This window comes from Vidua chalybeata, chromosome 24, assembly GCF_026979565.1.
Source record: "Vidua chalybeata isolate OUT-0048 chromosome 24, bVidCha1 merged haplotype, whole genome shotgun sequence".
Classification (NCBI taxonomy): domain Eukaryota; kingdom Metazoa; phylum Chordata; class Aves; order Passeriformes; family Viduidae; genus Vidua; species Vidua chalybeata.
The window spans coordinates 3,903,993-3,928,609 of NC_071553.1; the positions used below are offsets into that span (position 1 = coordinate 3,903,993).

General features: G+C 49.1%; 1 protein-coding gene across 4 annotated transcripts; it reads left to right on the plus strand.

Moving 5' to 3' along the window:
- The first annotated feature begins 3,435 nt into the window (after positions 1–3,435).
- Positions 3,436–24,589, plus strand: RBBP5 (RB binding protein 5, histone lysine methyltransferase complex subunit). Of its 4 annotated transcripts, none has more exons than XM_053964016.1 (14): positions 3,436–3,516; positions 4,069–4,094; positions 5,518–5,690; positions 7,065–7,205; positions 8,590–8,752; positions 9,757–9,866; positions 10,001–10,120; positions 12,827–12,980; positions 13,130–13,201; positions 14,310–14,427; positions 17,211–17,280; positions 20,417–20,646; positions 21,583–21,777; positions 23,982–24,589. In XM_053964016.1, exons 1-14 carry the CDS (start codon positions 3,498–3,500, stop codon positions 24,008–24,010), a joined length of 1,620 nt encoding a protein of 539 aa, XP_053819991.1. In that variant the 5' UTR covers positions 3,436–3,497; the 3' UTR covers positions 24,011–24,589. The 4 variants fall into 4 exon arrangements, with proteins under 4 accessions (XP_053819991.1, XP_053819992.1, XP_053819993.1 ...); XM_053964017.1 differs by having other exon boundaries at positions 23,985–24,589; XM_053964018.1 differs by having other exon boundaries at positions 21,583–21,660.
- Positions 24,590–24,617: the final 28 nt, after the last annotated feature.

Sequence of the window (24,617 nt, forward strand, 5' to 3'; positions counted from 1 at the left end):
TCCATCCCAATCCCACCCTGTTATCCTATGGAATTGTGTGGGACAGGGAGTGACAGCTCCATCCCAATCCCACCCTGTTATCCCTACGGAATTGCGTGGCCAAGGGATGGAAAACCCAAACCCTTCGGACTCACGGGAGGGGCTTTGCCAATCCCAAGCCTTGGGAGGGATCTGTGGGATGGGAAAATCCCTTCCCAAAGCCCCGGGGGAACGATCCCGCTCCTCCCTCTGCCGCTGGCAGCAATTCCAGAGCGCTCGGAGAGGAAGGAAGAGGCACCAAACTTTAGGATGAGGAAGTGTTGGGAAGCTCCAAGGAGCTGGAAATGTTTACATGGACAGGAGCAAAGCTTCCGTGTTTTTCTACGGGGACTTGGAAAACCCCACCTGGATAAGCTATTGATCCCTAATCCCACCTTTTCCTCCTCTTTTTTTCCTTCTCTTTCGCTTCCTTCAATTTCCTGGAATGGCTGGAGAAACCTTCCCTTGCTTCCACACCGCATTCCTCAGAGGTTCTGCTTTGCAGCAGCACAAAAAAGTCCTTAAAAATATTGATTTATCCCATGGGGGGAAAGTGCCAAAATTCCTTTGAAATCAGGATTTGGGGCTTGGAATTCATGGGATTGTCGTGGCAGTTTTAAATTGGGCTGAGCGTGCACAGGAATGTTTTAAAAAAAATGAGGATTTGATTTTCCAGCTTTTTTTTTTTGTTTTTTTTTTTTTCCAAATTGGATGGGAAGAAAGATCCTTCCTTCTTCCCCTCACTTTCACTCCAGGGCTGGAATTTGGTTGGAAAGAATTAAAAAAAAAAAAAAAAAAATGGGGATAGAGAAGAGGGGGATCCTGGGCAAGGTCGTCTTTCCCAAATTCCTGGAAATCCCAGTTTGCTTCCTGCATTTTTGGGGTGGGATTGGGCTGGTCTGGAGCAGGAAACGCCCCTTGGTGGCTCCATGAGGAACTGAGGAGTTGGGAATTCTCCCTGGAATTCCCAGGGAAGGTGGAATTCCTTGGCTGAAATTCCAGCTGCCCGTGGCCGAGGATGGGTTTAGTGGGAATCTTTTCCTTTCTTTGTGCAATAAAATGGATTCAGGAGCTTTTTATGGAGGAAAAATGAAAAAACAAAACAAAACAAAACAAAACAAAACAAAAAAAGGCTTTTTTTTGTTCCTTCCTTGCACCCGTGGGGGATGGGCTGGAATTCCTGGTGGGATGGGGACGGATCCAACCTCCCCTGCCATTCCAGAGGGGTTTTTTATGGATCCAATCCCTGTTTTGGAATTCCAGAGTGGGATTTTTATGGATCCAGTCCTTGTTCTGCCATTCCAGAGTGGGTTTTTATGGATCCAATCCCTGTTTTGGAATTCCAGAGTGGTTTTTTTATGGATCCAGTCCCTGCTCTGGCATTCCCAGAGTGGATTTGGATGGATCCATCCTCTCCTGCCTTTTCCAGAGTGAGTTTTTTATGGATCCATCCTCTCCTGGCATTCCCAGAATGTTTTTTATGGATCCAATCCAAGCTCTGCCATTCCAGAGTGGTTTTTATGGATCCAATCCCTGTTTTGGCATTCCCAGAATGGATTTGGATGGATCCATCCTCTCCTGCCATTCCCAGAGTGGGTTTTTATGGATCCAATCCCTGTTTTGGAATTCCAGAGTGGGATTTTTATGGATCCAGCCCCTTTTTGGCATTCCCAGAGTGGATTTGGATGGATCCAACTTTTCCTGCCTTTTCCAGAGTGGTTTTTAATGGATCCAATCCCTGTTTTGGAATTCCAGAGTGGGATTTTTATGGATCCAATCCTTGTTCTGGCATTCCCAGAGTGGATTTGTGCAGATCCTCTGGAAAAGCAGGAATGGCCCTTAGGGAAAAGCTCTGGAAAATTGGGAATGGCTCTGAGGAAAAACCTCTGGAAAAGTGGGACCTGCCTTGGGGAAACCTCTGGAAAAGTGGGACCTGCCTTGGGGAAACCTCTGGAAAAGTGGGAATGACCTCAGGAAAAGCTCTGGAAAAGCAGGAATGGCCTCGGGAAAAGCTTTGGAAAGTGGGAATGGCTCTGAGGAAATCCTCTGGAAAAGTGGGACCTGCCTTGGGGAAACCTCTGGAAAAGTGGGAATGACCTCAGGAAAAGCTCTGGAAAAGCGGGAATGGCCTCGGGAAAAGCTCTGGAAAGGGGTAATGGCTCTGAGGAAATCCTCTGGAAAAGTGGGAATGATTGTTAGGAAAAACCCCTGGAAAAGTGGGAATGGCTTTGGGAAATCCCCTGGAAAAGTGGGAATGGCTCTGAGGAAAAACCTCTGGAAAAGTGGGAATGGCCTTGGGAAAAGCTTTGGAAAGTGGGAATGGCTCCGAGGAAATCCTCTGGAAAAGTGGGAATGATTGTTAGGAAAAACCCCTGGAAAAGCAGGAATGGCCTCGGGAAAAAACCCTGGAAAAGTGGGAATGGCTCTGAGGAAAAACCTCTGGAAAAGCAGGAATGATCCTCAGGGAATCCCCTGGAGAAGCGGGATGGCCGCAGCGGGAGCGGATCCCGAGCAGATCCCGATCCCAATCCCGATCCCAATCCCGATCCCAATCCCGATCCCGATCCCGATCCCGATCCCAATCCCAATCCCGATCCCGATCCCAATCCCGTTCCCGTTCCTGCTGGGATTTCCCTGTGCGGGTTTGGGGCTCTGGGAATCCCCAGCGTGGCCCGAGTTCGTTTGCTCTGCCTGCCTGGAGGTGCTGGGAGATTCCGCAGCTTTTTATGCCTCATTTATTTTATTTTATTTTATTTTATTTTATTTTATTTTATTTTATTTTATTTTATTTTATTTTATTTTATTCTTTATTTTTTCTCTCTAGTTTTAATATTTTATATTATTTTATATATTTTTATCATTCAATTTTAATTTTCATTTTTCTTTATTTTTTAATATTTAGTTATATATTTATTATTATTTTATGTTTTATATTTTATTTTAGATTTTTAAAAATTTAATTTATTTCCTTTTTTTGTTTTTTTTTTATTCTCTTTCATTCTATTTTATTTTTTTTCTTTCCCTTTTTCTAAAAGCAGCCAGTCCTTTCCAGTAGAAATCCAGGCAATACCGGCCAGGGCCCAGCTTCCCCTGGTATTTTAGTTAATTATTAAAATAAGAATTATTTTAATTAATTTAATTATTGGTGCTACTTCATTACCGCTCCCCCTTCCCGGAATCTTCCTGCGCGGCCGCGGGGCTCACCCGGCCCCTTCCGCGCGCCGCGCCGGGGCTGCCCGCCGCGCTGCCTGATCGCCGCCGCCCATTCCCGGCCCCGCCGCCGCGCCGGGAGCGAGCGGCGCCGCTCCCCGAGCCCGCCGGGAGGGACGGGCGGAGCCGGCCCGGGAGGCGCCGGGAGCCGCGGCGGGAGCGGAGGAAAGGAGCGGCTGTTGGTCAGGCGAACGGCGCGGCGCGGCGCCGGGAAGGCCCCCGCGGGGTCCTTCGGCGACGGGAGCGGAGGGAGCGCGATCGGCGGCGCGATGAACCTGGAGCTGCTCGGTGGGAACCGGAGCGGGAACGGGAACGGGAATGGGAATGGGAACGGGAATGGGAATGGGAATGGGAGTGGGAACGGGAACGGGAACGGGAATGGGAATGGGAACCGGAGCGGGAACGGGAATGGGAATGGGAATGGGAGCGGGAACGGGAATGGGAATGGGAATGGGAACGGGAACCGGAGCGGGAATGGGAACGGGAACGGGAATGGGAACGGGAACCGGAGCGGGAATGGGAACGGGAACGGGAATGGGAACGGGAACCGGAGCGGGAATGGGAATGGGGGCGGGAGCGGGAATGGGAAGCGGAGCGGGGCGCGGCGGGAATGGCCGAGGGGAGGGAGCTGGGAACGGGAACGGGGGCGGGACGGCGGCGGCGGCGCAAGCCCGGAGCTGCTCGGTGCGAACGGGACCGGGGGAGGCGCGGCCGGGAACGGGAACGGGAATGGGAATGAGGAGGGGGCGCGGGGCGGCACCGGGAGGGGCTGGGCCGGTACCGGAGCGGGGCTCGGCGGGGCCGCCCCCGCTCAGCCGCCGCCCTCCCGTTCCTCCGCAGAGTCCTTCGGCCAGAACTACCCCGAGGTAACGGCGCTGCCCGGCCCGGGCGGGGCTGAGCGGGGCTGAGCGGGGCTGACCGGGGCTGAGCGGGGCTGACCGGGGCTGACCGGGGCTGAGCGGGGCTGAGCGGGACTGACCGGGGCTGAGCGGGGCTGACCGGGGCTGAGCGGGACTGACCGGGGCTGAGCGGGGCTGAGCGGGGCTGACCGGGGCTGAGCGGGGCTGACCGGGACTGAGCGGGGCTGAGCGGGACTGACCGGGACTGAGCGGGACTGAGCGGGACTGAGCGGCTCTGGCTCGGTCCGGCTCTGGCTGGCTCTCAGCGGCTCTTGCCGAGTGTCACCGTGTCTGACGGGTCTGGCCGGGCGTGTCCCCACCCTGTCCCTGCCCTGTCCTCAACCTGTCCCCCACTGTCCCTCACTCTCCCTGCCGTGTCCCCATGCTGTCCCCACCCTATCCCCACACTGTCCCTGCCCTGTCCCCCACTGTCCCCGTGCTGTCCCTGCTGTCCCCACATTCTTCCCTCCCTGTCACCACTGTCCATACACTGTCCCTGCCCTGTACTCCACTCTCCCCACGCTGTCCTTACACTGTCCCCATGCTGTCCCCACTGTCCCCACACTCTCCCCACCCTGTCCCCGCGCTGTCCCCACGCTGTCCCCGCCCTGTCCCCACACTGTCCCCACGCTGTCCCTGCTGTCCCCACGCTGTCCCCCTGCTGTCCCCGCTGTCCCGCTGTCCCCACGCTGTCCCCACGCTGTCCCGCTGTCCCCACGCTGTCCCCACGCTGTCCCCACGCTGTCCCGCTGTCCCCACGCTGTCCCCACGCTGTCCCCGCTGTCCCCCCGCTGTCCCCCCGCTGTCCCCACTCTGTCCCCACGCTGTCCCCGCTGTCCCCGCTGTCCCGCTGTCCCCACGCTGTCCCCACGCTGTCCCCACGCTGTCCCGCTGTCCCCACGCTGTCCCCACGCTGTCCCCACGCTGTCCCGCTGTCCCCACGCTGTCCCCACGCTGTCCCCGCTGTCCCCACGCTGTCCCCGCTGTCCCCCCGCTGTCCCCCCGCTGTCCCCACTCTGTCCCCACGCTGTCCCCGCTGTCCCCGCTGTCCCCGCTGTCCCCGCTCTGTCCCCGCTGTCCCCGCTGTCCCCGCTGTCCCCGCTGTCCCCACGCTGTCCCCACGCTGTCCCCGCTCTGTCCCCGCTGTCCTGCTGTCCCCACTCTGTCCCCACACTGTCCCCGCTGTCCCCACACTGTCCCCGCTGTCCCCGCTGTCCCGCTGTCCCCACGCTGTCCCCACTGTCCCCGCTCTGTCCCCGCTGTCCCCGCTGTCCCCGCTGTCCCCACTGTCCCCACGCTGTCCCCGCTGTCCCGCTGTCCCCGCTGTCCCCGCTGTCCCCGCTCTGTCCCCGCTGTCCCCGCTGTCCCCGCTGTCCCCGCTGTCCCGCAGGAGGCGGACGGCACGCTGGACTGTATCAGCATGGCGCTGACGTGCACCTTCAACCGCTGGGGCACGCTGCTGGCCGTGGGCTGCAACGACGGCAGGATCGTCATCTGGGACTTCCTGACCCGCGGCATCGCCAAGATCATCAGCGCCCACATCCACCCCGTCTGCTCCCTGTGGTGAGCGGGGATCCACGGATTGGGATCCACGGGGAATCACCGGGGAATCCACCGGGAATCGCTGGGGAATCCACGGGGAATCCACAGGGAATCCACAGGGAATCCACAGGGAATCCTCAGGGAATCCCCGGGGAATCCCCTGGGAATCCCCATGGAATCCCCAGGGAATCCCTCTGGAATCCCTCAGGAATCCCTCTGGAATCCCCAGGGAATCCCTCAGGAATCCCCATGGAATCCATCAGGAATCCCAGTGGAATCCCCAGAGAATCCCTGTGGAATCCCCATGGAATTCTCAGAGAATCCCCAGAGAATGCCCATGAAATCTCCATGGAATCCCTCTGGAATCTCTATGGAATTCCCATAGAATCCCTTGGGATCCCCATGGAGTCCCCAGGGAATCCCCCCCATAGAATCCTTCAGGAATGCTCATGGAATTCCCATGGAATCCCTCAGGAACTGCAGGAATCCCCCAGGGAATCCCCAGGGATCCCCAGGGAGTCCCCAGCTCCTTTTCCCCCTGGCTGTGTCTGACCCCTTTAAGGAATGACTTTATTGGGAATTCTCTGAGCTCCTTTCCTCTTGACCTTTAAGGAACAACGCTTTTGGGAATTCAGGGAATTCAAGGAATAACTTAGGAATTCAGGGAATACAAGGAATAACATTTTTGGGAATTCAAGGAATAACTTTTTTAGGAATTCAAGGAATAACATTTCTGGGAATTCAGGGAATACAAGGAATAACGTTTTTGGGAATTCAGGGAATACAAGGAATAACATTTTTGGGAATTCAAGGAATAACTTTTTTAGGAATTCAAGGAATAACGTTTTTGGGAATTCAGGGAATTCAAGAAATAACATTTTTAGGAATTCAGGGAATTCAAGGAATAACATTTTTGGGAATTCAAGGAATAATTTAGGAATTCAGGGAATAGAAGGAATAACGGTTTTGGGAATTCAGGGAATTCAAGGAATAACTTTTTTGGGAATTCAAGGAATAACTTAGGAATTCAGGGAATACAAGGAATAACTTTTTTGGGAATTCAAGGAATAATTTAGGAATTCAGGGAATACAGGGAATAACGTTTTTGGGAATTCAGGGAATTCAAGAAATAACATTTTTAGGAATTCAGGGAATAGAAGGAATAACTTTTTTGGGAATTCAGGGAATACAAGGAATAACATTTTTAGGAATTCAGGGAATTCGAGGAATAACGTTTTTGGGAATTCAGGGAATTCGAGGAATAACGTTTTTGGGAATTCAGGGAATACAAGGAATAACATTTTTAGGAATTCAGGGAATTCAAGGAATAACGTTTTTGGGAATTCAGGGAATTCGAGGAATAACGTTTTTGGGAATTCCCTCCGTGTGCCGCAGCTGGAGCCGGGACGGGCACAAACTGGTCAGCGCCTCCACCGACAACATCGTGTCCCAGTGGGATGTTCTGTCCGGGGACTGCGACCAGCGGTTCCGCTTCCCCTCGCCCATCCTCAAAGTCCAGTACCACCCCCGGGACCAGTAAGTGCCCCGGGAAGGGACTGGGATGCTCCCAGGGGGGTGGAACCGCTGCTCTTGGGCTTTGCTGAACGGTTTCCAAGTGGAATCGTTGGGGTTGGGTTTTTGGGAGGGGACTCTTGGAATTCAGTGTGGGAATGTGTCCTTGGGCTTGAAATTCCTGCACAAACTCAGAGGTGGGAGAGAAATTAAAGTAGGCCTGAGCTTTGCGTCGTTCTGCTGTCTTAAGTACTAAAGATATAAGACAACAAAAATGGGAATATCCTGGGAAAAAATGGGAATATTCCTCGATCCAGCTCGGTGCTTTTTTTGCTGGAAATCCTTCTCCAAGATCTCCTGAATTCCTCAATCCAGCCCGACGCTTTTTTTGCTGGAAATCCTTTTCCAAGATATTCCTCGATCCAGCTCAATGTTTTTTTTGCTCTAAACATGGAAATCCTTTTCCGAGATCTCCTGAGTTCCTCGATCCAGCTCAATGTTTTTTTTGCTGGAAGTCCTTTTCTGGGATCTCCTGAATTCCTCAATCCAGCTCGATGCTTTTTTTTGCTGGAAATCTTTCTCTGAGATACCCTGAATTCCGTGGTCCAGCTCGATGCTTTTTTAGCTCTAACCATGGGAATCCTTTTCTGAGAACTCCTGAATTCCTCAATCTACCTCAATGCTTTTTTTGTTGGAAACCCTTCCCAAGATCTCCTGAATTCCTCGATCCAGCTCAATGCTTTTTTTTGCTGGAAATCCTTTTCTGAGATACCTTGAGCTCCTCAATCCAGCTGGAGGCTTTTTTTTGCTGGAAACCCTTCCCAGGATCTCCTGAATTCCTCAATCCAACTCAATGCTTTTTTTGCTGGAAATCCTTTTATGACATACCCTGAATTCCTCAATCCACCTCAATGGTTTTTAGCTCTAACCATGGAAACCCTTCCCAAGATCTCCAGAACTCCTCGATCCACCCCGATGGTTTTTACCTCTAACCATGGAAACCCTTCCCAGGATCGATCTCCTGAATTCCTCAATCCACCTCGATGGTTTTTTTGCTGGAAACCCTTCCCAAGATCTCCAGAACTCCTCAATCCACCCTGATGTTTTTTAGCTCTAGCCATGGAAACCCTTCCCAAGATCTCCAGAACTCCTCGATCCACCTCAATGGTTTTTTTGCTGGAAACCCTTCCCAAGATCTCCTGAATTCCTCAATCCACCTCAGTGATTTTTTTGCTGGAAACCCTTCCCAGGATCGATCTCCTGAATTCCTCAATCCACCTCAGTGATTTTTTTGCTGGAAACCCTTCCCAGGATCTCCAGAACTCCTCGATCCACCCCGATGGTTTTTAGCTGTAGCCATGGAAACCCTTCCCAAAGGACGGGATTCCAGCTCTCCGTGCTGTTGCAGGAACAGGGTGCTGGTGTGTCCCATGAAGTCGGCCCCGGTGATGCTGACCCTGTCCGACTCCAAGCACGTGGTGCTGCCCGTGGACGACGACTCCGACCTCAACGTGGTGGCGTCGTTTGACCGCCGGGGGGAATACATCTACACCGGGAACGCCAAGGGCAAGGTCAGCCGCGCCTCACGGGGCACCGAGCCTTCCTGGCTGCCCCCAGGGCAGGGCCAGGCCGGGCAGCAGCGGGAATGCCCCGTGGGAAAGGGGGGGTCAGGCTTTGGGAGTGCCCAGGAGGGTTTGGGGTGTCCGTCCCTGCAGGTGGCACCGAGTGCTCCGCGTGGGGATGGGGCACCTCCATGGCTGAGGGGCACGGGGAGGGGTTTGGGGAGCATAAGTGGATTTGGGGGACAGTGAGGGGCACAGGGAGAGATTTGGGGAGCATAAGTGGATTTGGGGGACAGTGAGGGGCACAGGGAGGGATTTGGGGAGCAGGGATTGGTTTGGGGAGCAGTGAAGGGCACAGGGAGGGGTTTGGGGAGCATAAGTGGATTTGGGGGACAGTGAGGGGCACAGGGAGGGGTTTGGGGAGCATAAGTGGATTTGGGGGACAGTGAGGGGCACAGGGAGGGATTTGGGGAGCATAAGTGGATTTGGGGAACTGGTGAGGGGCACAGGGAGGGATTTGGGGAGCAGTGAGGGGCACAGGGAGGGATTTGGGTGACAGTGAGGGGGCACAGGGAGGAATTTGGGGAGCAGGGATTGGTTTGGGGAGCAGTGAGGGGCACAGGGATGGATTTGATGAACAGAGACAGTCACAGGTTTGGGTTTGGGAACAGGAATGGTTTTGGAGAAAAGGTGAGGGGCACAGGGATGGATTTGGGGAACGGGCACAGGGATGGATTTGGGAAGAGGTGAGGGGCACAGGGATGGATTTAGGGAACAGGGACAGGTGCAGAGATGGCTGCAGGGTTTGGGGAACAGGTGAGGGACTTCTTGAGGATCCTGGAGGGGTTTTCCAACCTCAGGGGTTCTGGGATCTTTGACTTTGTTTTTGACACATTTCTGGGATGTTTTCCTGGCGTTTCTGTCTCAGCAGCTCCTGCAGTGTCCCCGGGTGGGCTCCCAGGGTTCTGTTTCAGGTGAAGCCACTGATTGTTCTCTGTCTGCTCAATCTTCAGATCTTGGTCTTAAAAACAGACACTCAGGATCTTGTTGCTTCCTTCAGAGTGACCACAGGGACCAGCAACACCACGGCCATTAAATCCATCGAGTTCGCCCGCAAAGGGAGGTGAGCGCCCCGGGGGGGCCCCAGAGCTGCAGGGAGCTCCTCAAACCCCCCAGTTCTTCCACAGGACAGGATCTGTGATTGATTGATTGATTGATTGATTGGTTTGTCGTGGATTTGTCCCCGTTGTGCTGCAGCTGCTTCCTGATCAACACGGCCGACCGGATCATCCGCGTGTACGACGGGCGGGAGATCCTCACGTGCGGGCGCGACGGCGAGCCCGAGCCCATGCAGAAACTGCAGGACCTGGTCAACAGGTGAGGGGGGACAGGGGACAGGGGACAGCTGAGGGGACAGGGCAGGGGACAGGGGACAGGGGACAGGGCAGGGGACAGGGGACAGGGCAGGGGACAGGGCTGGGGACAGGGGACAGGGCAGGGGACAGGACAGGGGACAGGGGAGGAGACAGGGGACAGGGCAGGGGACAGCTCAGGGGACAGGACAGGGGACAGGGGACAGGGCAGGGGACAGGGGAGGGGACAGGGGACAGGGCTGGGGACAGGGGACAGGGGACAGCTGAGGGGACAGGGGACAGGGCAGGGGACAGGGGACAGGGCTGGGGACAGGGGACAGGGGACAGCTGAGGGGACAGGGGACAGGGCAGGGGACAGGGGACAGCTGAGGGGACAGGGGACAGGGCAGGGGACAGGGCAGGGAACAAGGGACAGGGCAGGGGACAGGGGAGGGGACAGGGGAGGGGACAGGGGACAGGGGACAGGGCTGGGGACAGGGCAGGGAACAAGGGACAGGGCAGGGGACAGGACAGGGGACAGGGCAGGGGACAGGGGACAGGGGACAGGGCAGGGGCCAGCTGAGGGGACAGGGCAGGGGACAGGTGAGGGGGGGTGAGGACAGGGGAGGGGACAGGGGACAGGACTGGGGACAGGGGACAGGGGACAGGGCTGGGGACAGGGGAGGGGACTGGGGACAGGTGAGGGGCATGGGGACAGGTGAGGCCAGGGCCTGGGGACAGGACTGGGGATAGGGAACAGGGGCCGGGGGACAGGGGAGGGGCACAGGGAGGGGTGTGGGGAACAGAGACAGGCACAGGAATGGCTGCAGGATTTGGAACAGGAATGGCTGCAGGATTTGGGGCACAGGAATGGCTGCAGGATTTGGGGCACAGGAATGGCTGCAGGATTTGGGGCACAGGAATGGCTGCAGGATTTGGGGAACAGGTGAGGGGTGCAGGATTTGGGGCACAGGAATGGCTGCAGGATTTGGAACAGGAATGGCTGCAGGATTTGGGGCACAGGAATGGCTGCAGGATTTGGAACAGGAATGGCTGCAGGATTTGGAACAGGAATGGCTGCAGGATTTGGAACAGGAATGGCTGCAGGATTTGGAACAGGAATGGCTGCAGGATTTGGGGCACAGGAATGGCTGCAGGATTTGGGGCACAGGAATGGCTGCAGGATTTGGAACAGGAATGGCTGCAGGATTTGGAACAGGAATGGCTGCAGGATTTGGGGCACAGGAATGGCTGCAGGATTTGGGGCACAGGAATGGCTGCAGGATTTGGGGAACAGGAATGGCTGCAGGATTTGGGGAACAGGAATGGCTGCAGGATTTGGGGCACAGGAATGGCTGCAGGATTTGGGGCACAGGTGAGGGGTGCAGGGAGGGATTTGGGGCACAGGAATGGATTTGGGGCACAGGTTTAGGTTTGAGGAACAGAGGCAGTCACAGGTTTGGGAACAGGAATGGATTTAGGGAACAGATGAGGGGCACAGGGAGGGATTTGGGGAACGTGTGAGAGGCTAAACCTAAAATATAAAGCTTAAATATAAATAATAATAAAAAAAAAAAAGTTTAAATATAAAAGCAGCGCAGACTCTGAGTAAAAGAAAAATAATTAAAAAGAAATGTAAAAGCAGCAGAGAGTCAGCAGACTCTGAAAAACATAAAACCAAAACCTGAGGCACAGAATGTGAAAAATACAAAAACCAAAACTTGAAGCACAGAATGTAAAAAATACAAAAACCAAAACTTGAGGCACAGAATGTGAAAAATACAAAAACCAAAACTTGAGGCAGAGAATGTGAAAAATACAAAAACCAAAGCCAGAGGCACAGAGTGTGAGGAATATAAAAACCAAAACTTGAGGCACAGAATGTGAGGAATGCAAAAACCAAAGCCAGAGGCACAGAATGTGAAAAATACAAAAACCAAAACCTGAGGCAGAGAATGTGAAAAATAGAAAAACCAAAACTTGAGGCACAGAATATCAAGAATATAAAAACCAAAACTTGAAGCACAAAATGTGAGGAATGCAAAAACCAAAACTTGAGGCACAGAATGAAAAATACAAAAACCAAAACTTGAAGCACAGAATGTAAAAAATACAAAAACCAAAACTTGAGGCACAGAATGTGAAAAATATAAAAAGCAAAAGTTGAGGCACAGAATGTGAGGAATGCAAAAACCAAAGCCTGAGGCAGAGAATGTGAAAAATAGAAAAACCAAAACTTGAGGCACAGATTGTGAAGAATATAAAAACCAAAACTTGAAGCACAGAATGTGAAAAATACAAAAACCAAAAGTTGAGGCACAGAATGTGAAAAATACAAAAACCAAAAGTTGAGGCACAGAATGTGAAGAATATAAAAACCAAAGCAGAGGCACAGAGTGTGAAAAATACAAAAACCAAAGCAGAGGCACAGAGTGTGAGGAATATAAAAACCAAAACTTGAGGCACAGAATGTGAAGAATATAAAAACCAAAACTTGAAGCACAGAATGTGAGGAATGCAAAAACCAATACCTGAGGCACAGAATGTGAAAAATACAAAAACCAAAACTTGAGGCACAGAATGCGAAAAACACAAAAACCAAAACCTAAAACACAAAGCTTCAATAAAAATAACAATAAATATATATATATATGCATAACTACGAAAGCAGGGCGGGCTCAGCAAAGCGTGACCCCCGAGCTGAGCCCCCAGGCGCGGCGTTTCCCTGCAGGACCCCCTGGAAGAAGTGCTGCTTCTCGGGGGACGGCGAGTACATCGTGGCGGGCTCCGCGCGCCAGCACGCGCTCTACATCTGGGAGAAGAGCATCGGCAACCTGGTGAAGATCCTGCACGGCACCCGCGGCGAGCTGCTGCTGGACGTGGCAGTGAGGACCCCCCCCAAACCCCTGGGTTTCCTGGGAATTGGGGATTCAGCTCTCACAATCCCGAATTTGCTAATTAAGGTGGTTTTTTTTTTTTTTTTGGTTTTTTTTTTTTTTTGTTTGGTTTTGGTTTCGCTGCCCGTGCATCGCAGTGGCACCCGGTGCGGCCCATCATCGCCTCCATCTCCAGCGGGGTGGTTTCCATCTGGGCCCAGAACCAGGTGGTGAGTGAGGGTTTGGGGCTGTTCCCTTGGGAATTGGGCCTGCCACGGGTGTGTCCAGGGAAATTCTGGCTGCTCCAGCCTTGGGAGTGCTCCAGGCTGGAGAGTGGATAAAGTGAATAAAACGGGTAAAATGGGTAAAATTGCACCCTGGGATAGTGAGAGCTGTCCCTGCCCATGGGATTGGGTGATCCCTTCCAACCCGACCCATTCCAAGGTTCCCTTTGCTGGTTTGGATGGGATTTTGGGAATAAATCCTTCCCTGGGAGGGGCTGGGATGGAATTCCCAGAGGAGCTGGGGCTGCTCCAGCCCTGGGAGTGTCCCAGGCCAGGCTGGAGCAGCCTGGGATAGGGAGAAATGTGAAGCTGATGATTCCTTCCATCCCAAGCCATTCCAGGATTCCCTTTGCTGCTTTGGATGGGATTTTGGGAATAAATCCTTCCCTGGGAGGGAATTCCAGAGGAGCTGGGGCTGCTCCACCCTGGCAGTGTCCCAGGCCTGGGGGGGAGGATTGGGATCCTGACAGGAAAAGGGAATTTTGATCCCAAACAGTGGCAAAAAGTCAATTCCAGTGGAATTCACTGGGAGCCCAGGGAAGAGAAGATTCCAGGGAGAGCTCAGATTTTCCTCAATTTTTTGCTGCTTTTGTAGGATTTTCCTCAATTTTTTAATGCATTTTATGTAATTTTCCTCATTTTTAAATGCATTTATGTGACTTTCCTCAAATTTTTAATGCTTTTATTGGATTTTCCTCAATTTTTTAATACATGTATGAGATTTTCCTCAATTTTTAATGCTTTTATGAGATTTTCCTCTATTTTTTAATGCTTTTTATGGGATTTTCCTCAATTTTTTAATGCTTTTTATGGGATTTTCCTCAATTTTTTAATGCATTTATTGGATTTCAATGAGATTGCAGAGCCACAAAAATAACTCAGGCTGAAAAATCCCTCCCAGATCCCCAATCCCAGCCATTCCCAACTCTCCCCTTGCCACATCCACGTTTGGAACCCCTCCAGGATATTGAATTCCTGGGAATTCCTGGGAATCCTCTGCTGTTTGTTCCTGCTAAATTTGCTTTTTGGTGAATTTTGGGGTTTTTTTTTTCAGGAAAACTGGAGTGCTTTTGCCCCTGATTTCAAGGAGTTGGATGAAAATGTGGAATATGAGGAGAGGGAATCGGAATTTGACATCGAGGATGAGGATAAGAGCGAGCCAGAGCAGACAGGTGCTGCCCAAAAAATTCCCAAAAAATACCCCAACATGCCCAAAAAAACCCAAAAATAAATCCCAAAAATCCCCCTCCAAAAAAAAAAAAAAAATCCCAAAGAATTCCCTAAAAATTCCCGAAAATTCCCCAAAAATTTCCAAAAAATTCCAAAAATTTCCCCAAAAATTTCCAAAAAATTCCAAAAAAATCCCCCAAATTTCCCCAAAAATCTCGAAAAATCAAAAAAAAAACCACAAAAATCCCCCACAAAAATCCCCCAAAAATCCCTAAAAAAAAAATCCCAAAAAATCCCAAAAAATTCCCCAAAAAATCCTAAAAAAATCCCCAAAAATTCCCCAAAAAATCCTAAAAAAATCCCCAAAAATCCCCCACATATCCCAAAAAAATTCCCCAAAAACTCCCCAAAATTCAAAAAAAGTCCAAAAAAATTCCCCAAAATTCCCAAAATTCCCCCCCAAAAAGTTCCCAAAAAATCCCCCAAATTCCAGAAAAAAACCCCAACAAAATCCCCCAGTGATCCCCAAAAAATTCCCCAAACATCCCCAAAAATCAAAAAAATCCCCAAAAAATCCCCAAAAATTCCCCCAAAAATCTCAATAAAATTCCGAAAAAGTTCCCGAAAAATCTCCAAAATTTCCCCAAAAAATCCCCAAAAAATTCACAAAAATTCCAAAAAAAATCCCAAAAATTTCCAAAAAATTCAAAAAAAATCCCCCCAAAAATTCCCCAAAAAATCCCCAAAATCCCCCAAAAATATCAAAAAAAATCCCAAAAAAATCCCAAAAAATCCCCCAAAATTCTCAAAAATTCCCCAAAATCCCCCAAAAATCTCAAAAAAATCCCCCAAAAATTCCCAAAAAATCCCAAAATTTTCCCAAAAATCCAAAAAAATTCCCAAAAAATCCCAATAAATCCCCAAAAAATCCCTAAAAATCCCCAAAACATTCCCCAAAAATCCCTAAAAAATAAAAAAAATCCCCAAAAATCTCAAAAAAATCCCCAAAAAATTCCCCAAAAAATCCCCAAAAATTCCCCAAAAAATCCCAAAAATTCCCTAAAAATCCCCCAAAATTAAAAGAAAATTCCAAAAATTTCCAAAAAATTAAAAAATAATTCCCCAAAAAAATCCCTAAAAATTCCCCAAAAAATCCCAAAAATTCACAGAAATTCTCTAAAAATCCCCAAAAATTCCCCAAAAAGTCCCTAAAAATCCCCAAAACATTCCCCAAAAATCCCTAAAAAAAAAAAAAAAAATCCCCAAAAATTCCCCCCCCCAAAATCCCCCAAAATTCTCCAAAAATTCCCAAAAATCCCTCAAAAATCTTTAAAAAATCCCCCAAAAATCTTAAAAAAATCCCCCAAAAATTCCCGAAAAAATTCCCAAAAATCCCAAAAAATTCCCCAAAAAATCCTAAAAAAAAATCCCAAAAAATTCCCCAAATTTTCCCCCAAATCCCCCAATTCCCAGCCTCCCGGGGATCCTGCCTGCCCACGAGGTGGTGCCAAAACCCAGGAGAAAAAAAAAGAAAAATCAAATTTCAAACTCCTGGGCTGTGCAGGTGGCGGGGATGAGAAGGATCCCGTTAATTGCATTAATTAATTCATTCATTAATTCATTCAGAGCCTTTTTCCAACCTTCCCAGCGGAATTCCTTCCCCTTTCTCCTCCTGCTTTCATGGGAAATTTCCCATTTTTTCCGTGCTGGGAGAAAATAAAATTTGGTTTTGAGTTTTAACAGAAATGATTTCAGGACATATTTTTTAATTATTTATTATATTGTTTATTTTAGTGTTTTATATATATATTATATTATATTATATTATATTATATTATATTATATTATATTATATTATATTATATTATATTATATTATATTATATTATATTATATTATATTATATTATATTATATTATATTATATTATATTATATGACATTATATGACATTATATGACATTATATGACATTATATTATATGACATTATATTATATTATATGACATTATATTATATTATATTATATTATATATGACACTATATTATTTATTTTAACATATATTTATTTATTTTTATTTATTTATTAAATTTTAAAAATAATATTATTTATTTATTAAATATTTATATTTATTTATTTTAACATATACTAATATATAATATATTAATATTATGTATTAATATTATTGTATATTATTTATTATGAATTATTTTCACTTTTTTTCCTTTTACAGGACATCTTTTAGATTTGTTTTTTACTTTAATAGGAAATATTTAAATTTGTTTTGTGCTTTAATAGGAATTATTTTAGGACATATTTTAGAATAGTTTTGTGCTTTATTATGAATTATTTTAGCTTATTTTTTTGCTTTTACAGGAAATAATTTTTAAATTTTAATGGGAAATATTGAAATTTGTTTTGTGCTTTAACAAGAATTATTTTAGGTTTGTGTTGTGCCATAATAGGAAATATTTTAGATTTGTTTTATGTTTTAATACCAATTATTTTAGCTTTTTTTTTTGCTTTTATAGGACATCTTTTAGATTTGTTTTTTACTTTAATGGGAAATATTGAAGTTTATTTTTTGCTTTAAGATGAATTATTTTAGCTTTTTTTTTTTTGCTTTTACGGGAAATAATTTTATATTTTAATAAGAAATACTGAAGTTTATTTTGTACTTTCACAAGAATTAATTTCAGCTCCTTTTGTGCCATGATAGGAAATATCCCGTGCTGGTTTTTGGGCTTTTCCTGCTTTTCCCACCCTCAATTCCCGTTTCCCTGGGCAGGTGCGGACGCAGCCGAGGATGAGGAGGTGGACGTGACCAGCGTGGATCCCATCGCCGCCTTCTGCAGCAGGTGCCAGCCCAGAGCTAATTAACACTGCCCGCAGCTAATTAACACTGCCCCGAGTTAATTAACACTGCCCCGAGCTAATTAACACCGCCCCGAGTTAATTAACACCGCCCAGGAACTCCTTAATGGGCGCTAATGAACCTTCAGAGAGCGCCCCTTTGAAACCCAACGTTCCCTTTGAATATTCCCTTTGGAAATCACAGAATTCCTGTTATAGATCCCAATGTTCCGTTTGAATATTCCCTTTGGAAATCACAAAATTCCTTTGTAAATCCCAACGTTCCCTTTGAATATTCCCTTTGGAAATCACAGAATTCCTTTGTAAATCCCAATGTTCCATTTAAATATTCCCTTTGGAAATCACAGAATTCCTGTTATAAATCCCAACGTTCCATTTAAATATTCCCTTTGGAAATCACAGAATTCCTGTTATAAACCTCAACATTCCATTTAAATATTCCCTTTGGAAATCGCAGAATTCCTTTGTAAATCCCAACATTCCCTTTGAATATTCCCTTTGGAAATCACAGAATTCCTTTGTAAATCCCAACGTTCCATTTAAATATTCCCTTTGGAAATCGCAGAATTCCTGTTATAGATCCCAATGTTCCCTTTGAATATTCCCTTTGGAAATCACAGAATTCCTGTTGTAAATCCCAACGTTCCATTTAAATATTCCCTTTATAAAACACAAAATTCCTGTTATAAACCTCAACATTCCATTTAAATATTCCCTTTGGAAATCACAAAATTCCTTTATAAATCCCAATGTTCCCTTTAAATATTCCCTTTGGAAATCACAAAATTCCTTTATAAATCCCAATGTTCCCTTTAAATATTCCCTTTGGAAATCACAAAATTCCTTTATAAACCCCAATATTCCATTTAAATATTCCCGTTAAAAAAACCAAAATTCCTTTATAGATCCCAATGTTCCATTTAAATATTCCTTTATAAAACACAAAATTCCTGTCATAAACCCCAATATTCCATTTAAATATTCCCTTTATAAAACATAAAATTCCTTTATAAATCCCAATGTTCCATTTAAATATTCCCTTTAGCAAACACAAAATTCCTGCTATAAATCCCAACATTCCATTTAAATATTCCCTTTGGAAATCACAGAATTCCTTCATAAATCCCAGTGTTCCATTTAAATATTCCCTTTAGCAAACACAAAATTCCCTTTATGAACCACAACATTCCCTTTAGAAACCCCAACGTACTGTTAAACACTCCCATCCCAACCCCCAAAATTCCCATTAAAAACCCTAAAATTCCCATTACAAACCTCCTTCCAAACACCAAATTCCCATTCCAACCCCCAAAATCCCCATCCCAGCCCCCAAAATCCCCATCCCAAACCCAAAATCCTCATCCCAATCCCCAAAATCCCCATCCCAAACCCCAAATTCCCATCCCAAACCCCAAATTCCCATCCCAAACCCCAAAATCCTCATCCCAAACCCCAGATTCCCATCCCAAATGCAAAATCCTCATCCCAATCCCCAAAATCCCCATCCCAAACCTCAAATTCCCATCCCAGCCCCCAAAATCCCCATCCCAGACCCCAAAATCCTCATCCCAAACCCCACAATCCCACCCCAAACCCCCCAAAATTCCATCCCAAACTGCTTTAAAAACCCAGAATCCCATCCCAACCCCCAGATCCCCACCCCAAACCCCAAAATCCCATCCCAAACCCCCAAAATCCCATCCCAAACCCCCCAAAATCCCATCCCAAACCCCCAAAACCCCACCCCAATCCCCAAATCCCCCCAGATCCCCATCCCAAACCCCAAATCCCCCCCAGATCCCCACCCCAACCCCCCAAAATCCCATCCCAAACCCCAAATCCCCCCCAAAACCCCACCCTAACCCCCCAGATCCCCATCCCAAACCCCAAACCCCCAGTTCCCCACCCCAATCCCCAAACCCCCCCAGATCCCCACCCCAATCCCCCCCAGATCCCCACCCCAAACCCCCAGATCCCCACCCCAAACCTCAAATCCCCCCAAATCCCCACCCCAAACCCCAAATCCCCCCAGTTCCCCACCCCAACCCCCAAAATCCCACCCCAATCCCCAAATCCCCCCAGATCCCCACCCCAAATGCCCCCTGATCCCCCCCAGATCCCCATCCCTAACCCCAAACCCCCACCCCAAATCCCCCCAGATCCCCACCCCAAACCCGCAGATCCCCACCCCAATCCCCAAACCCCCCTAGATCCCCACGCCAAACCCCCCCAGTTCCCCACCCCAACCCCCCAAAATCCCATCCCAAACCCCAAATCCCCCCCAGATCCCCACCCCAACCCCCCAAATCCCCCCAGATCCCCACCCCAACCCCTAAATCCCCCCAGATCCCCACCCCAGATCCCCAAACCCCCCCAGATCCCCACCCCAACTCCCAAAATCCCATCCCAATCCCCAAATCCCCCCCAGATCCCCACCCCAAACCCCCCAGATCCCCACCCCAATCCCCAAATCCCCCCAAATCCCACCCCAAACCCCAAACCCCCCCAGATCCCCATCCCAACCCCCAAACCCCCCCAGTTCCCCACCCCAAACCCCAAACCCCCAGATCCCCACCCCAATCCCCAAATCCCCCCAGATCCCCACCCCAACCCCCAAAATCCCACCCCAATCCCCAAATCCCCCTAGATCCCCACCCCAAACCCCCCCAGATCCCCATCCCAAACCCCAAACCCCCAGATCCCCACCCCAAACCCCCAGATCCCCACCCCAAACCTCAAATCCCCCCAAATCCCCACCCCAATCCCCAAATCCCCCCCAGATCCCCACCCAAACCCCCCAGATCCCAAACCCCAAACCCCCCCAGATCCCCACCCCAAACGCCCCCAGATCCCCCCCAGATCCCCATCCCAAACCTCAAATCCCCCCAGATCCCCACCCCAAACCCCCCAGTTCCCCACCCCAATCACCAAACCCCCCCAGATCCCCCCCAGATCCCCACCCCAAACCCCCCCAGATCCCCACCCAAACCCCCCAGATCCCAAACCCCAAACCCCCCAGATCCCCACCCCAATCCCCCCCAGATCCCCACCCCAAATCCCCCAGTTCCCCACCCCGACCCCCCGGTCCCGTCCCCGGCCAACGGCGCCGCGGTGCCGCAGTGACGAGGAGCTGGAGGACGCGCGGGCGCTGCTGTACCTGCCCATCGCCCCCGAGGTGGAGGACCCCGAGGAGAACCCCTACGGGCCGCCCCCCGACGCCGTGCCCGGCGCGCTGCCCGACGACGCGCTGGGCCCCGACAGGAAGCGCCCCGGCGCCCCGGACGGACCCCAAAACCCCAAGAAAAAACCCAAAACCACCAACATCGAGCTCCAGGGAGTCCCCAGTGATGGTGGGTGGGACGCGGGTTGGGGTTTGTGGGGTTGATCCTGGGGTGTTGGGGGGGAAATGATCCCGAGGGTTTTGGGAGAGAAATGATCCCGAGGGTTTTGGGAGGGAAATGATCCCGAGGGTTTTGGGGTTTTGGGAAGGAAATGATTCCGAGGGTTTTGGGGTTTTGGGAGGGAAATGATCCCAAGGGTTTTGGGAGGGAAATGATCCCGAGGGTTTTGGGAAGGAAATGATCCCGAGGGTTTTGGGGTTTTGGGAAGGAAATGATCCTGAGGGTTTTGGGAAGGAAATGATCCCGAGGGTTTTGGGGTGTTGGGAGGGAAATGATCCCGAGGGTTTTGGGAGGGAAATGATCCCCAGGGTTTTGGGAAGGAAATGATCCTGAGGGTTTTGGGGTTTTGGGAGGGAAATGATCCCAAGGGTTTTGGGAGGGAAATGATCCCGAGGGTTTTGGGGTTTTGAGAGGGAAATGATCCCGAGGGTTTTGGGGTGTTGGGAGGGAAATGATCCCGAGGGTTTTGGGGTGTTGGGAGGGAAATGATCCCGAGGGTTTTGGGGTTTTGGGAGGGAAATGATCCCGAGGGTTTTGGGAGGGAAATGATCCCGAGGGTTTTGGGGTGTTGGGAAGAATCTGATCCTGAGGGTTTGGGGTTTTGGGAAGGATCTGATCCTGAGGGTTTTGGGGTTTTGGGAAGGATCTGATCCCGAGGGTTTTGGGGTGTTGGGAAGGATCTGATCCCAGAGGTTTTGGGGTTTTGGGAAGGATCTGATCCTGAGGGTTTTGGGAAGGATCTGATCCTGAGAGTTTTGGGGTGTTGGGAGGGAAATGATCCCAGGGGTTTTGGGGTGTTGGGCGGGATCTGATCCAAGATTCCAGAGTTTCAACTCACCCCAAACCCCCATTTCCCCCCCCAAAACCCCAATCCCCCTCTCCCAGAAGTGCACCCGCTGCTGGGCGTGAAGGGCGACGGTAAATCCAAGAAGAAGCAGGCGGGCAGGCCCAAAGGATCAAAAGGTAAAGACAAAGATTCTCCATTTAAACCGAAACTCTACAAAGGGGACAGAGGTTCTTTACCTCTGGAAGCCGCGGCCAAGGGGAAGGCGCAGGCGGAGCTGGGCCAGCCCCTGACAGGTAAGGACTGCTGCCACCTCCCTGGTGGCCTCGTTTGTCACCCCTGATCCTCACAGCTCCCCCCAAAAAAATCCCAAATCCCCTGCTCAGCTGCTGGCAAGGAGAGGCAAAGTTGCATTTTTTAAAAAATTTTATTTTTTTTAGTGGGAAATCGGAATCAAATCAAATTTTGCGCGCGGGGAAATGGAGTGGGGGGTGATTTCTGTGTGCTGCACGCCGGAGGGGTTTTGGGTTTGGGTTGATTTGGGGGAAAATGAAAGATTCCTCAATTTTCTGGTGTGGAGCTGGTCCTAAATTCAAATTATTTGAATTGGTTCAATTGGTTTAATTCCTTCCCTTGGCTCCTGCAGAAGTCAGGAAATATTGTGGGGGGAAATGAAGGATTCTGCAGTTTTGGGGTGTTGAGGTGCTCCTAATTTATTATAATAATAATAATAACAACAATAACAATAATAATAATAATAATAACTACTATAATAATTTTATTTTATTATTATTGCATTATTAATTTTTTAATAATTGGTTTAATTCCTTCCCTCAGCTCCTGCAGAAATGATACAATAATCTGGATTTGGGCTGATTTGGGGGGAAAAATGAAAGATTTCTCAATTTTCTGGTGTGGAGGTGCTCCTAAATTCAAATTATTCTAATTGGTTTCATTGCTTTAATTACTTTAATCCTTCCCCTCAGATCCTGCAGAAGTCAGGAAATATTTTGGGGGGATGAAGGATTCTGCAGTTTTGGGGTGTTGAGGTGCTCCTAATTTATAATAATAATAATAATAATAATAATAATAATAATAATAATAATAATAATAATAATAATAATGTATTATTATTGGGGTGTTGAGGTGGATCCCAGTGCTGGAATCTCTGTGGGAGCCACGTGGGGAGAGGAAAGAATCCATCCCTTGGCTCTTCCCAAAGCCCCGGAATTCCATGGAATTCCCTCTTCCCTTCGTGCCTTGAACCCAAAATTCCCAACATTTTGGGCCGCCAGCTTTTCCTTGGAGTTCCAGCACACTCCAAATTCCCATGGAATTCCCGTGGAATTCAGATCCAGGCTCCTTTTCCCATCCTGCCTGCAGGGAGTGGGAATTCCATGGATTGGAATTCCTGCAGCAGCTGCACGGGGAGAGTTTTCCTGGGAAATCTTTGGGATTTCCATGTGGGAGCTGCCTGGCTGGGACTGGGATTAATTCTCTTCATTCATTCGTTCTCTTAATTAACTTTCTGCTGGCAGAAAACGTTAAAATCAGATTTTTTTTGGTGTTAAACTCGCCTTAAAACCGAGCAATTTCATCATTTCACGGTTTAGAATAAAACCCTCTGCTCTGGTTTCACCCACACTAAGGTGGGGCTTTATTCTCCTTGGTTTTCCCTGGAAATTTTGGGAATTATAAGTTATTTGACACCTGCTAAGGTTGGGAATACAGAATTCCTGAGCTGTGCTGCGCTCCCAGAATCTCAGATAAATTCCAGAGCTGTCAACAAGCAGCCTCTTGCTGCTGAAATTTTGGGTATTTTAGCTACAAAATCTTGCCCTCTCCCATTTCCCCCCTGCATTTCCCATTTTTTCCCAGATTTCCCATTTCCCCCTTCATTTCCCAGTTTTTCCCTGCATTTCTCATTTTTCCCCAGCATCTCCCATTTTTTCCCTTCATTTCCCTTTTTCCCCCTGCATTTCCCATTTTCCCCCTTCTTTTCCCTTTCCCCCCGCATTTCCCATTTTTTTCCCCAGATCTCCCATTTTTCCTAGATTTCCCATTTCCCCCTTCATTTCCCATTTTCCCCTTCCCATTTTTTCCCTGCATTTCCCATTTTTTCCCAGATTTCCCCTTTTCCCCCTGCATTTCCCATTTCCCCTGCATCTCCCATTTTTCCCCCAGATTTCCCATTTCCCCTTTCATTTCCCACTTCCCCCTTCATTTCCCATTTTTCCTCAGATTTCCCATTTCCCTGCATTTCCCATTTCCCCAGATCTCCCATTTTTCCCCAGATCTCCCATTTTTCCCCAGATCTCCCATTTTTCCCCAGATCTCCCATTTTTTCCCCAGATTTCCCATTTCCCCAGATCTCCCATTTTTCCCCAGATCTCCCATTTTTCCCCAGATTTCCCCTTTCCCTGCTCCCCGTGGGGCTCTGTGGATCCGGGGAGCCTCGGGCCGGGGCTGGCGCTCACTGTTCCGTCTCTGCTCTCTTCAGCAGGTGGGGCAATCTCAGAGTTGCTATGAAGACTCTCCCTCCTCTCCCTGCCTCCTTTCCTCTCTTGGCTCCCCGGTGTGGAAAGGCTGGAATTCCCAGTCAGGACTGGCACAGACTGAATTCCGTGGATTCAGGGAGTGATTTGGGGCAGGAATGACTCTGGAAGAGGGAGCAGCCTCCGGCCTCCTGCTGCCTCTCCGTGGATCAGGCTGGCTCGGAGCTCCAGCCGGGATTTTTGGGGACAAATCCCCGTCCCAAAGTGACCTGAGCGCCCCTTCCCCGCCACTCCAGAGCCTCTCCACCTTTTAGCTCCCAAAATTCTCATCATTCCCGGATGGAAGAGCAGCCCAAAGTGGGACTTTGGATTCCTGTCTCCTGCCCAGTCCCCCTTTTCCAGCTGGGAATTCCCGAGTCGCTGAGCCCGGCTTTTCCCCGGCTGACGGGATCAGGGCAGAGCTGCTGATCCCAGCCCAGATTTTCAGGAATTTCCCGTGGGATGTGAGGAGCTGAAGCCCTTCCGGAGTCTTCTTTGGTTTTGTGTTTATTTTTCCCACTCTGCCGGTGGCAGAAGGAGCAGCTTTAGATAAAAAAAGTCATTTTCCAATGGATTTTTTTTTTCCCAGCCTCTGATTCCCA

Bases quoted from the DNA above. Each gene is read 5' to 3' on its own strand.
- RBBP5 (XM_053964016.1), top strand. The intron at 5,691-7,064 runs GTGAGCGGGGAT...CGTGTGCCGCAG, and splicing joins CACCCCGTCTGCTCCCTGTG to CTGGAGCCGGGACGGGCACA. The intron at 21,778-23,981 runs GTAAGGACTGCT...TGCTCTCTTCAG, and splicing joins GCTGGGCCAGCCCCTGACAG to CAGGTGGGGCAATCTCAGAG.